This window comes from Myotis davidii, unplaced genomic scaffold (genome assembly GCF_000327345.1).
Source record: "Myotis davidii unplaced genomic scaffold, ASM32734v1 scaffold461, whole genome shotgun sequence".
In the NCBI taxonomy this organism is placed as follows: domain Eukaryota; kingdom Metazoa; phylum Chordata; class Mammalia; order Chiroptera; family Vespertilionidae; genus Myotis; species Myotis davidii.
The window spans coordinates 3,152,764-3,167,272 of record NW_006295825.1 but is presented as its reverse complement, the minus strand read 5'-3'; the positions used below and the strand labels follow the sequence as shown (position 1 = coordinate 3,167,272).

General features: G+C 37.0%; 1 protein-coding gene across 16 annotated transcripts in view; it reads right to left on the bottom strand.

Annotated features, from left to right (window-relative positions):
* Positions 1–14,509, bottom strand: part of HERC1 (HECT and RLD domain containing E3 ubiquitin protein ligase family member 1) — a 172,472-nt gene that overhangs the window by 58,869 nt on the left and 99,094 nt on the right. For 15 of the 16 annotated variants that reach the window (XM_015568536.1, XM_015568535.1, XM_015568534.1 and 12 more), the window contains 6 exons: positions 12,867–13,106; positions 12,108–12,191; positions 7,449–7,969; positions 5,166–5,941; positions 3,728–3,926; positions 1,245–1,405 (listed from right to left, as the gene is read on the bottom strand). In XM_015568536.1, the coding sequence (XP_015424022.1) occupies positions 1,245–1,405; positions 3,728–3,926; positions 5,166–5,941; positions 7,449–7,969; positions 12,108–12,191; positions 12,867–13,106 (1,981 nt within the window). The remainder of the gene's footprint in view (positions 1–1,244; positions 1,406–3,727; positions 3,927–5,165; positions 5,942–7,448; positions 7,970–12,107; positions 12,192–12,866; positions 13,107–14,509) is intronic. The other variant, XM_015568539.1, reaches the window with a different exon arrangement.

Here is a 14,509-nt window from a genome sequence, read left to right as displayed (position 1 = left end):
GCACCTAGAATCAGGGACATAGAAAGGGAATGGACTATTCTTGGGGGGGAAAGGGGTGTGGGGGGTGCGGGAAGAGACTGGACAAAAAATGTGCACCTATGGATGAGGACAATGGGGGGGTAAGGGACGAGGGTGGGATGGGAACTGGGTGGAGGGGGAGCTATGGGGGAAAAAAGAGGAACAACTGTAATATTCTGAACAATAAAGATTTAATTAAAAAAATAAAAAAATTCAAATTGTACAAGGTATGTTCTTTGATGATAATGAAATTAAATTAAAAATCAAGAATAGAGGTATTTGAAAAATTTCCCAAAATTTGGAAACAAAATACTGTACTTCTAATTATGCCAAAGAAGATATTATGGTAAATGAGAAAGTACTTTAAACTGAATGAAAATGAAGACACAGCATTTCAAAATGTTTGAGTTGTAGCAAAAGTAGTGTTTAGAGGAAAATTCGTAGCACTAAAAATACCTATATTATTAGAAAAAAAACCAAAAGGATGGTTGCCAGATGGGAGGGAAGCTGGACTAAAGGGATGGGTGAAAAAGGTGAAGGGAGTAAGAAGTACAGATTGGCCCAGTGGTTGAGCATCAGCCCTTTAAACAGGAGGTCACGGTTCTACTCCCAATCAGGGCACATGCCCAGATTGCAGGCTTGGGTCCCCAGTAGGGGGCATGCAGGAGACAGTTGACCAATGTTTCTCTCTCACTGATGTTTCTGTCTCCCTCTCCTTTTCTCTCTCTAAAATCAATAAAAATGTACATATTTTTTTAAAGTACATATTGGTAGTTACAAAATAGTCACCAGGATATAAAGCACAGCAAAGGAAATACAGTCTATAATTTTGTATAATTATGTATGGTGCCAGGTGGGTACTAGATAAATCAAAGGGATCAATTCATTAAGTTAAATAAATGTCTAACCACCATGCTTTATGCCTGAAATTAATATAACATGGAATGACAACTGTAATTAAATAAAAAATTTTCAAAAAAATTTTTTAAAAAGGACTAATATAACTGATGTACAATATGTTATTTCCCCCCCAAATAGCCATAATTCAATCTAGAGACTCAAAATACAGAAGACAGCTCATTTTGATGATGGGGCAGACTATCCCCCATAATTAAAATAATTGCTTTTACCTCCATGAAGACAAAACACAATGCCTACATAATAAAGTCTCACACATTTGGAATATCAAAACGTCTGGGTGTCATAGCGCATGATAATACACACACCTGTGCGGTTAGCTGGCCTTGCTGACTGGGAATCAGGAGAAGTTAAGCTTTGCCTTCTTCCTACTTCATCAGAAGGAGAGGTTGGTAATGATGATATTGGAGGAGTCTGTGCACGACGTGTGGGAAGTACGGTGGTAGTTGGGTAACTAGAGAACATTTGCCTTTAAAGAAAACAACATTAGTATAAAAATCCAATTACAAAATACAAGGTGGGCGAAAGTAGATTTACAGTTGTTCATATGGAAAATAATACAATAATTAATAAATAATACAAGAATAAACTCTTTTGCATACTCACAACTGTAAACCTACTTTTGTCCCACCCTGTATATACATCACAGTCTTATAAAAGAATATGTGACCTGGAAAACTACACAAGTTAGCTATAATTAATTGGGGTGAGGAAGATTCCACAGTTTTAAAAATCATTTATCTCATAAGATAATCTATACAAGTAATACAAGTAATCTATACAAGTAACAATACCTTATCATTTGTTCGCAAAATGCCAATAACATAGCATGTGGGGGAATACAGCAATAAACAAAACATTTTTTTAAATCCCTGTCTTAAGGAGCTTTCCTCTACTATAATACCAAGAAGACAGGGGTATTTTGACAGGCATACAGTAGTTACAGGATAAAAAAAACTTGTAAAAATAGATAACTTACAATTACTTCAAACATAAGTTCACTAGCTAGCCATGAAATTATTCACATGGATTCCAAGTAATAATCTATATAAGTTACCAAAAGAAAAGATAACTGCTCAGTCACCCAGCACAACTGAAATATAGCATAAGAATGAGATACCAGCTGTGTAAAGGAGACAAGATTCAGAGAGGCAGACCCCTCAGGCTGAGAAGGCAGACACTGGGTAAAGAAGAAAGTCCAGGAAGCTCCTCACCGACTGACTGCTCTTTTGATTTGTTCAATAGAACTAATAACTTTTAAGCATCAAGAAAGCATTGTCGATGCACTCAAATAATTGTAAGATCATCTTCATGTAAGAGGCACTTGTTCCCTGATTTCTGATATTCAGAAGGCAGACACAATTGCAGCTCTAATATAGTCCCAGTCAATAACAGGAAAACAAAGACTAAGAAGAAAGGAGGGGTCACAAGCCCTGGTGAATGGTTCTGGGAACAAGGGAGCATTATTATACCACTGAATCCCATGCCTACACTACAGAACTTGAAAGGCAAAAGGAGTCATGGTGCTATTGATCCTCTATGGATGCCTTGAATTCTATTAATTGCTGGAGGAATTAAAAACCATATTAGAATATTCTATCATTTCTCTCTTCTTGCTTTCTTAAACAGAAGCACCTCCTGGATCTGTGTTACTTAAGTGAGAGCTAAGTGGGAGGAGATGTGTGGGGAATGGGGAATAGTAGCTACTAGGATTAGTGCTCCTTCTGCCCCAAACCAGAGCAATAATTCTTTTTTTAAAATTTCTTTATTGATTAAGTTATTACATATGTATCTTTATCCCCCCCACTCATGCCAGGGGGTTGAGGGCATGAGACAGAGCAATAATTCTTAATGTGTGGCCACTGTGTCAGAATTATTGAGGAAACAATTCAAATGCAAATTATGTGCCCCCACCAGACCTAGTGAGAGACTTGGGGAATACACCCCCAGAGCTTTAAAAAGCCTCCTAGGTAGCTCTTGTGAACACCAAATATTGAGAATCATTACAATAACAGCCACTCTCCCTAAGAAGTCAATCTACACACAGGGGAATAATAGTGACCCGTCAATTAAGAGAAGGGGGAAAATAAATAAGAAAAAAGGATACTATTCATTTTCCTTCCCTTGATTTCACTTAAGCCCTAGGTGAGAAAGTTCACAAAACACCCCCTCCCTAGAGATCTTCTCTCAAGGTTTTTGGTTTGTGTATACATCTGGCAAACTGAAGCAAAAAGAAACTGGAACATTATTTGAAATTTATAAATCTATTAAAATAGGGTTGGTTGAAGAAGCATCATAAGACACGCTCTTTCATTTGAAAAGTAGACTTGCTTGATCTTATAATAAGAAAGAAATAAAGAATAAAGAAATTATTCTAAAGGGAAAATAACCTGAGAAAAGAAAATTAACTCATGCAGGCAAGCTCTTTCTTAAAGTTGTAACAATCAAAACACAAATATTTACTTTTTCAGGGAAAACATATTCAAAAGCCTAGCCAAAAAATGAAAGAACCATTATAAGGAGATAGAATAGTGCTGGAGTACCTGATTGGCAATGGAACCATTGATTAGATCTGGGACTAAAACTAGCTATGAGACTTGGGCAAGTTGTTAAACTTCTTCTGAAGGACATTTCCAACTTCAGTAAATTGGGTTTGACCATATGATCCTTTAGATTCCTTCTAACTCTAGAACACCTTGATTTAGTTGGGCACATTCTTCATAAGAGAATACCTGTGTGCTCATAACCATAGGCATCAAATATGGCACAATTTAAAGGTTAACTTCCCTACCTGAGGAGACTTAGTGGCATCACTCCTGGGGACTCAGATGCAGGCACTGTTTCTGTGTCAGTGACTGGAGTGGTGGCAGTTGTGGTGTCCTCCAGCGAGCTACTCATAAAGGAAGTCGTGCTCGAGGCTGATGGGCTAGTGGTAACTGGAGTCTGTGCCTGCTGGGCTGGGTCACTTTCTTCAGCTTGTTGATCAATCTCTATAAACCAAGGTTAAGAAAGTGGTAAGGATTTTTTTTTTCTTTCAAATGGGAATGGAAAGCTTTTAACCTTTAACTTGGAAAGTTTCTAACATATTTCATAAATATCAATTCTATAAAAGATTTACAGAAAAAATGTTTTTACATCTTTCACTGAATTTACTATTATCCTCATAACTGTAGACTCTACAGACAAAAAAAAAAGGAACCAGCCCTTGTAATTATTCATTTCTTTTTGTTAGGAAAGGTTCTCTTTTTTAAAAAGTCTCATTTGTGTATGTGAGATTTGACCAGAGATTCCCTAAAGATATTTTATCATTAAAACTGTATTTCCTTAGCACTTTTATTTTGATGCCTATTTTCAGTCTTTAAGCAAGCAAAGATGAAGACATGTAAATACAAGATTATGAAAACCTAGACAGAAACTCCATGCTCTGAAAAGGACAATGGCTCACAAAATAAACTACTCCTAAAAGTTGGGGGGGGGGGGGGGCTTGTTGCTACAACGATAGCTAATTCTATTAAGGTTTGCTAAATGGCCACATACTTTCATAAACATCATGATCTTAACACTCCTATTATATGCACCATGCACCTCTCTCTGCCTATTCACTGTCTAAGCTAAGACAGGAAGGAGAGGAGTAAAGAAAAAGGAAAGGAGAAAGAGAAAAAGGAAGGAAAGAAAGAATAACAGCAATTGAAGTTTCATTACAACAAGGGACTTTGTTTTGTCATTGCTGACTCCTCAAAACCTAGAAGAGTACCTGGAACATGGTAGGCATTCAATAAATATTTACTGAATGAATCTCATTTTAATCTTAGAATTCAAATTATCTCCAAAGGTGAGGATAAAAGATAAAACTAGATTTTTTTACATACAGTACAGGATCTATAAAAGTAATCCTTTAAAATGCCTCTGAGAAGTCATCAGAATAATATGTATTTTGAATCATATCAATAAATACTTGAGTATATTTTGTGGCATGAATTAAATTTCAGTTTTACAAAATGTAGTAGTAATTATTAAATTTGAATGCTTTATAGATTTAAAACAGAAAATTATAGGTAGATTATTAATATAAAAGAAACAAAAAAGAACTGTTCACCTTGCAAAGGAAAAATGACATGAAAATTGCTTTTGCCAAAAAAATTTTTTTTTATAAATCACAGAGTACATCAGTTCTGACAATTATAATTTCAACAGCACAAAAGCATTTTTAAAAAAATCAGATAACATACCTTGCTTAATTTTGCCCCCAAACTGGTCTTCCAAAAGCCCACTGACCACTAATTTATAGATCATGGCTTGAGCTCGTTCCAGATCAGCTAATCCCAATGCTCTCTTTATGGGGGACCGCATGACTGCTCGCTTCACCATGTGTCGCATCAAGAACTGCAGGGCTGCACGCATCTCCACGTCTTCATGAACAACTGGAGAGCTTGCACAGTCTGAGTTGTGGCCATTTCCAGCCAGAACTTTTGGTATCAGCAACAGCTCAGCATATTTACTACAGCCAAGAAGAGCACTAAGTGATTTCATAGCACCGAGGTACAGATAAGACAACTGGACTGCTCTCATTTCTGTCTGGGGTATGTCATGGATTTTGGACATGTGTTCATGATTTTTTCTCTTTCCTTCTGTTATTTGGTGTTGGTATTCCACACCTGGCAGGGTTGGATCTAAAGAAAATGAAGCTATTTCACCTTCTGATTTGGAACTTGTAGTACCCTGACTTTTGACATCGTCAGATGTTAGGCCTGTTCGCGTATCTAAAGCAGATTCACTCTCAGTTTTCTGCTCAATGTCCCCTTTCTCTTCAGACTCATGTCGGTGTTTTTTTTCATGTCGCTTGGTGCTCTGTTTGCCCATGTCTTCGTGAATGCCAGTCAGATACGTGAGGTCCAGCAGCACAGAAGCCGTCAGGCCTCGGAATCGCGCCACGTCAAAAGGCAGTGGTTCACAGGGTTCCAGATTATACAATGGAGTATCACTAGGCGACCAAAAAGTTGGGAAGCTTTAATAAAGATCAGAATGACACAGGAAGAAGCAAGTGAGGGATAGACAGGAGGAAGGTACAGAATATAATGTAGACAAAATAAGATGCATCATGTACACACTACAGAGAATAATCTACACAAGCTAGAAAACACATTACAGAGAAAAATTAGTCTATTATGAGAAAATGGGGAGATGTGATGTTAAATGCAAAAGCAATGAGATGTGCATGTGCTTTCAAAGAATATTTACCATAATATAATGTAAGCCAGAAATTAGCAAAATTTCTGTGAGCCAAAAAGTATGGGGTGAGCAAAAGGAGGTTTACAGTGTGGGTACATGAAATACAGAGTTTATTCTTGCATTAGTATTTATTCTTGTATTATACATTTTTCCACAGGAATAACTGTAAACTTACTTTTGCCCACCCCATATTTTAGACCCTGTAGGCCAATCTCTGTTGCAATCTTTCAACCCCACCACAATAGTGTGAAAGTGGCCAATGATACACCTAAACGAAAGGGTGTGGCCATGTCATATTATTTATAAAAACAGGAGGTGGGCTAGATGTTGTCTGACAATTCCTGATGAAAGCTATTTGGAAAGTCTGTATAATAAATATAGCTTATTATGTGGGTAAGGGCCATTTATAACCTATCCCAGAGAAGGCATTGTTTCTTTAAAAAAATTGCTTTGTAATCTTCAATTAATGCTTCTAATTTATAGTTTAAGCAAAACTATAATCACAAATTTCCTGATATTTGGCAAGAATTTCCAGATTTTTAAAAATGTTATAAGTATACAAAATGAAAGCTTTAGCAAGTATAAAAAGTTTGGTGGTAAACATTTGTTTTATTAACCTAAGTCTTGGTTTCAACTTAACCAAGGAACCAAGAGGTAATTGATCTGATTCCTAGACAGGGCACATGCCCAGGTTGTGGGCTTGATCCCCAGTAGCGGGTATGCAGGAGGCAGCTGATTGATGAAGTTTCTCTCATCAATGTTTCTATCTCTCTATCTCTCTCCCTTCCTCTCTCTCTAAAAATCAATAAAAAGATCTTTTTTAAAAAGAATACTTAAAATCACAGATAATCCAAAACCTAATTTTAGTCACAAAAATGTTCTGTCATACATTCAAAGACCTCCTACACAAAATGTAACTGATGGATCTGCTGGCTGGCTTTTTTTCTATCCCAGTGAGTAATGGAAATGTTCAAAAAGCAAGAAACTAAATGAAAAATAGAAGAAAAGATCCCAGTTAAACATAAACTAGTGAGCTTACCATTTCTTCAAAAAAAACAAAACAGAAACTATAAACTTTATAAATCACTAGTATTCCAAGGAACACAAATTTGGGAAATATTCCTTTAGAAATCACAGTACTCACACACAACTATATGAACAAAAGTATTTTAAAAAGTTAACTGGCAGCTCACCTAAACACATAATTTCTCACTGCCCATAGGCAATGGCCCATGTCACCATTACATACTCATTTGTAACAAGTATAACTCAACAGATCGTACCTGATAGTAATTTCTGCTTCATCCCATTGGACCTTGGCAGACGTGCTGCCCTCTTTGACCACTCCCAGCAGTGTGGCATGGCGCCCAGTTTGCCTGTGAACACACCGACCTCCAACTCTAAGACCAGCATCAACTCCTCCTATCACTGCCAGCACCGGCCACACCTCTATGCAAAGGGTCCTCAGCTGCAGCTCTGAGAGGTCAGTAAGGCCATGTCTATTATGTTTACTTTTCTCTTCCTCTTTGCTCTCCTTCTCCTCTCTCATTTCATTTTCCTCTCGGCTTTGAACCGAGTGGCTTTTCTTTAGCTTCTGACCTGACTCTTTAATACACATTTTAATTTTGTGCAGCCTTTCCATCATTTTTTTGTTAATGCAATAAGTCCAACGGTCTGTTCGGTGAAGGATTCGGATAAGCTGAATAGTGGCCTCTGCCAACACCGCTGCTACTGGACTACAAATGGGGTCTCCTGGAAGTAAGTCTCGTGGTGTGCCACGCATCTGCATATCACAAATTTTTACCTGTAAAAGAAAAGGAGTGGAAAATACATAATAGTAATAGGTCTCCCAAATTATTAGTCACTATAAATTCTGACATGTGCAATCCCATGTGAAACTAGTGTTTGGCCTCCTAATGCCTGGTATTATATCACTGGCCCCAGTAAGGAGTGAGCAAATATTACAGATCTACTTAAATTAGTAGCATTACGATTCTCTGAAATAAGCTGCCCAGTCATTTAAAATTCCTGAAGCCTGTAAGTATCAGAACTGTTGTGGCCACGCGATGGATACAGACTAAGGTATATGTGACTGATTCAATTTAATATATATATTTTAAAAAAGCCTTGAGGATCTATTCTCTTTCATCCTCAAGATTCCAGAATAATACTGAGTTTTGGGACCATCTTATATTGTTCAAGGGGCAGAAAGAAAATCATAAATCTAGATAATTAGGATAGTCCCAATCTGAACACGCATTTCAAGTAAGACTTATAGAGTTTAAAAGAGCAAGACTTAGTTCAAACCATAACTCTGCACAGTCTTAGAAAATTTAATCTCACTAAACCTCAGCTTTTTCATCTAGTAGGTTACTTTAATAGTAATAGTAGGTTATTTTAAAGATTAAATGAGACTATGCACATAAATGCTTATTACTACAATGCCAGACACAGTAAATGTTCAAAAATGTCAATGGTTAGCCTGAAATTATAACTTTTGAAAATTTAAAAAATACAGTTAAAAGCAGAGAATAAAATGTAACTTTCATGATTAGGATTTACTGAGTCCAGGCCTTCCATTATAGAAATATTATACATGAGACAGCGTAAAAACTTTCTACTAAAGAATAACTAGAAATTCTGAATATCAGATCTAGGCTGCACAACATCCTCAAGTAAAAGGATAGGGTGGAAAACAAACGGACCCACCAGTATAGGACACCATAGAGAAGTCTGTCTGGCCTAACTTTAGATGAGGAGAAAAAGAGTTTATGAAAGGGTATCTCTTTAATACAGTCCTCCCACAAGTTTAGAGATTGAATTTATACCAACTACAAGGTCTGAGAACCCCTTCAACTGAATAAATGAAAGGTAGCTTCCCCACCACAGTTGGAATGTCCATTATTCTGCTAATAATACCTGATTACATTTAAGATTGTTTCTATATTTTTCTCTCATATTCATAATTGCCAATGAACCAGATTATCCCTAAAATATTTTCTTCTTCTTCTTTTTTTAATCCTTTATGGTACATTTTATTTCCTTTTTTTAGGTTTTTTTTATTTCAAGAAAAAATTTTAAATATAATAATGTTACATGCAATAAACTTTAATATTTCAAGAAAAATGATCTTAAATATGATGTTACATGCAATAAGCACCAATTATTCAAGAAAAATGATCTTACATATAATATTACATGCAATAAACATTAATATTTCAAGAATAAAAGAACTTTTGGTAATATTACCAAAACTATACTAAGATAGTATGATATCAAAGAAGTTGTAGGAAATATTAAAAATCTGCAAATGACAGAATTACTTCTATTAAATTCTAGTATTTTTCCCTCTGGCTCTATTTTTATTTATCAGTTTATGTTGTTCATTATAATCCACAAATGAGTGAGATTATATGATATTTATCTTTCTCCGACTGGCTTATTTCGCTTAGCATGATGCTCTCCAATTCCCTCTATGCTGTTGCAAATGGTAAAAGTTCCTTTTTTACTGCAGCGTAAATTCCATTGTGTAGATGTACCACAGTTTTCTAATCTACTCATCTGCTGATGGGCACTTAGGCTGTTTCCAAATCTTAGCTATTGTAAATTGTGTGGCTATGAATATAGGGGTGCATATATCCTTTCTGATTGGTGTTTCTGATTTCTTGGGATATATTCCTAGAAGTGGGATTACTGGGTGAAATGGGAGTTCCATTTTTAATTTTTTGAGGAAATTCCATACTTTGTGAATGATTCATGTGCATTTGGGAAGAATGTATAGTCTGCTTCATTGGGATGAAATGTTCTATAAATATCTATTAAATCCATCTGATCCAGAGTGTCCTTTGGAGTCTCTGTTTCTTTGTTAAGTTTTTAGAAGATCTGTCCAGGGAAGTCAGAGGGTGTTAAAGTCCCCTACTATGACTGTATTGTTGTCAATCTCTCTGTTAAAGTCCTCTAGAAGTTTTTTTTATATATTTAGGTGCACCTATATTGGGTGCATAAATGTTTATCAGGATTATATCCTCTTGCTGGATCAATCCCTTTAGTATTATGTAGTGACCTTTGTTGTCTCTTGTGATGGTCTTCATTTTAAAGTCTATTTTGTTGGATATGAGTATTGTTACTCCAGCTTTTTTTTTTTCTTTTCCATTTGCATGGAAAAATGTTTACCATCCCTTCACTGTGTCAGCCTTATGGGAATCCCTTTTCTCTTGCTGCCTTTAAAATTCTCTCTTTTGTTTTTAATTTTTGGCATTTTAATTATGATGTGTCTGGGCGTGGATCTGTTTGGGTTTTTCTTGTTTGGGGTTCTCTGTGCCTCCTGAATTTGTGTGACTTTTTCCTTTACCAGTTAGGGAAGTTTTCTACCATTATTTCTTTAAACACCTTCTCTATTCCTTTTTTCCTTTCTGCCTATTCAGGCACACCTACTATTTAATATTGCGTTTCACTTTGTCCCACAGCTCCCTTAACCCCTTCCCCAACAATTTTTTTGTTAAAAACGTTTCTTTTTCAGACTAATTTTTTTATTTTGGTTCTATATAGTATTTTTGATGCTGGTTATGAAAACAGTTTGTAACTCGTCTTCCTATAAACCATATTTTTTTACCATATTTTCTTAGTATACTCGTCGACGACTGAAAAAGAACATTTTGTGAAAATGGCACCACGTAGGCTGTATAAGGAGGTGGTTTTCCTAGAGGGCAGTGATGGCAAACCTTTTGAGCTCAGTGTGTCAGCATTTTGAAAATAACTCTGGTGCTGTGTCACAAATAGAACTTTTTTGATCTTTGCAACCATAGTAAAACAAAGACTTATATTTTTGATATTTATTTTATATATTGAAATGCCTTTTAACAAAGAAAAATCAATAAAAAAAATGAGTTCGCGTGTACCTTTGACACGTGTGTCATACCACTTCTGTCTACAGACTAATAGGATTCTGACTTGAATTGCCCCCAGGCAATCATCCTCAGGTGTGGGAGTTTTTTCAACAGTGTGGGGCAGTTGCTTCTGCCTGGAGGCTAACTGTTACTTTTAATCTCTTAAGTGGCCTTACGGCAAGGTGTTTTCCAATAGGTGGGTCAACTGTCTTCACCCCAGGCAAGGCAGGTGTCTATGTAGGAAAGATGTCCTCTGCTATGTGAGGGAATGGCTCAGCCCAGGAAACTTGAGGTGTCTGCCTTCTGAGCTCTATCTCCCATATCCCCAGTCCTGGCTTCTGCTCTCACAGCTCCAGTCCAATTCAGCCTCCTTCTGCCAGAGCACAAGGTGGGTGGTTCCACAGGGAATTTTTGTGCATTGGCCCTTCAAGAGGGTGCCTGAACTTTCAGCTGCCACTCCCTGACAGACAGCACCCCACTGCTTTTCACAGTGAGGTGTTATGTGGGTACCCTCCTCAGATTTGGTGTTCTCTGATGGGGAGCCAGGCTTCCCCCCCACAACTAAGCTATCTCTCCGGGACTTACTTCAGTTGCCATCTGTGGGAGCCTGGCTAGGCCTTTCGCGCCTCTGCCCCTCCTACCAGTCTCTATGCGGTCTACACCTTTGGACCTTGGGTTCTCTCCTGTGAATAGTTTGTTGATTATTCAGGAAGCCTTTCTGTATTTCAGTTGTAATTCCAGCTTGTTCCTGGGTACATGTCTATGCAGCATCCTCCTACTCTACCACCATTTTTAATCTCCTAAACTATTTTCTATAATTGTTATAATTGCACATATACTTGAAAGTTGATTCACTCTATTCACATTGTCAGAATATCAAATAGTGCCTTAGTAAAAAGCGAAGGCAATTTCTAAAAGAAACCTAACCTTCTTCTAGAAAAGTAAATTACCTGAGCAGGAATTTTTAATGGTAATAATAACTTATATTCATAAGCTCTATTTGATGTTAACAAGTATTAACAAATACTTTATGTTTTAGACTTGAGGTTTCATTACCTTTTCCCCTGGGTTGCTACTATAGAACATCACGCATGGGTACAACTCTGCTGCATCAACATCTTCAAAAGCTAATTTTGGTTCCTATAGTGTGGCACAGATGATGAGAAGAAAAGGAAACAAAATATTTTTAAAAATTGGAAATATCCAAAAGATTCAAAGCTCTTAGGAAACAGAACAACGTTACTACAGCCAAATCTCAATTAACCTTACTAACCAAGGAAATTCTACACATAATAAATAATCTTAATTTGTTTGTCTGTTTCAACCATGTTACTGAAATTTTACTATCTTTCTGTTGTTGATCTGGTGATCTATATATATAAAAGCCTAAGTGACCAGCCGACCGGCCAGTAGCTATGATGCACACTGACCCCAGGGGGCGAATGCTCAATGCAGGAGCTGCCAAGCTGTGGTCACTTGGCAGCAGCAATTTTCGGGTGACGCACCCAGAACCAGAGAAGAGGGAGCCCAATCCCAGGGTGTGTCACCTGAGAACCGCCCTCTCACAATCCAGGACCCAACAGGGGATGTCAGAGACCCCAGTTTCGGCCCGATCCCCGCACATCAGGCCAAGGGATTCCACCAGTGCACAAATCCGTGCACCGAGCCTCTAGTAAATATATAAGAACCAAAAAGTATCAGAGAAAGGCAATGAAGAATGGATAATCCATAAACTAAATAACTAGCATCTGAAAACTAATTTGAGTGTAAATAAAAACAAGAAAACATGCAATGCTTGTGAATGAGTTTTAGTACCTCTCCATTTTTCCCAAAGGAAATGGTCCTGGCTTCCATATCTAACACACAGGTAATGAAATCTCCTTGAGTAAAGCTGGACAATGTCAGAGTCTGTTCTCCATTGTGATAGAGGTTACCGCTATAGGCCCGATAGAGCCACATATCCGAGGTAGTACGGTGGTTAAAGTCATGTACTGGCCAACGAGAAACTCCAACACACGTGCCTTCATTACCTCTGTTTTCCTTCACAATGTAAAACTAAAATGAAAATGGTAACATTCACTAATATTAAAAAATCTGTTCATATACTATTAACTGCATAAATCAATACTGAGGAATATATTTATAAATAACATTTATCCATTTATGGAAACCTAAGTTTATTTTTATTTTTTAAAAATATTTTTATTGATTTTTTACAGAGAGGAAGGGAGTGAGACAGAGAGCTAGAAACATCGATGAGAGAGAAACATCGATCAGCTGCCTCCTGCATACCTCCTACTGAGGATGTGCCTGCAACCAAGGAACATCCTCTTGACCGGAATCGAACCTGGGACCCTTCAGTCTGCAGGCCGATGCTCTAGCCACTGAGCCAAACCAGTTAGCGCCTAAGTTTATTTTTAGACCAAGTGAAACTAATATATGAATAAAATAAATTTCATAATTTTGTAAAGATTTTTCAACAAAATTAATTTTTACCTTGTAGAACATTTAGTTATTTAAAAAAATTTCAATTAGAGTTGACATTCTAGTGAATGTTAATATTTTATATTAGATTCAGCTATACAGCACAGTGGTTAGGCATTCTTATAACTTACAAGGTGATTCCCCCAATAAGTCTAGTACCCACCCAATATCATATCTAGTTATTATAATATTCCCTAGCTTGAGTACTTATTTTAAATAAGCAGTTTTAGCTTACATCTTAATTATGAAGCTGAGGAAGCATATCTAATCCAGAAAATTATTAATGGGAAGCTTCAATTCTTTACATACAAATTATCTAACAACTCTCGTGTATACTTCTGTGCAGAAAAGAGTTAATATAGCAGGCCTGAGACTGCTATCTTTAAAAAGGCATGCTTATAACACAGGTCCTTGGTTGGTATCTGGAAATTCAACTGGTAAAATGTCCTACATTGATACAAAACTGTCCCAAAGTGGTAAGCGTGGCCTAGAATGTTTGAACAAACAATGTGGTCTATGTTGAAACCTGTTTTCTTTCTGGAAGTCTGGAATTTTGGTACATGACAGGCAGAGCATACCTTCATGACCAGCCCCCAGTAGAAATCTTGGGTGTTAAGTCTCTAACGGCCTTACCTAAAACATCACACACATTTTGTTGCTGGGTAAAGAGTATGTTCCATGTGACCTCTCATAGGAGGGAGAGAACATAAGAAAGCTTGCACATGGATTCCTCCAGATTCCACCTGTATCTTTTCCCCTTATGATCCAGCTATGTGTCCTTAATAAGCAAAGTTATTATAAGAAATCTTAGTCGTAACTACAACTACATGTTGAGTTCTATAAGTCTTTCTAACAAAGCTTTGAATATAGGGATAATCTTGGGGGTCTCCAACACAGTGATGGCAACCATGAGATTCACTCCAACTCCAACTCATTAAAATATAGTTATAGTCTGACTTGGGGAAAAGAGAAGT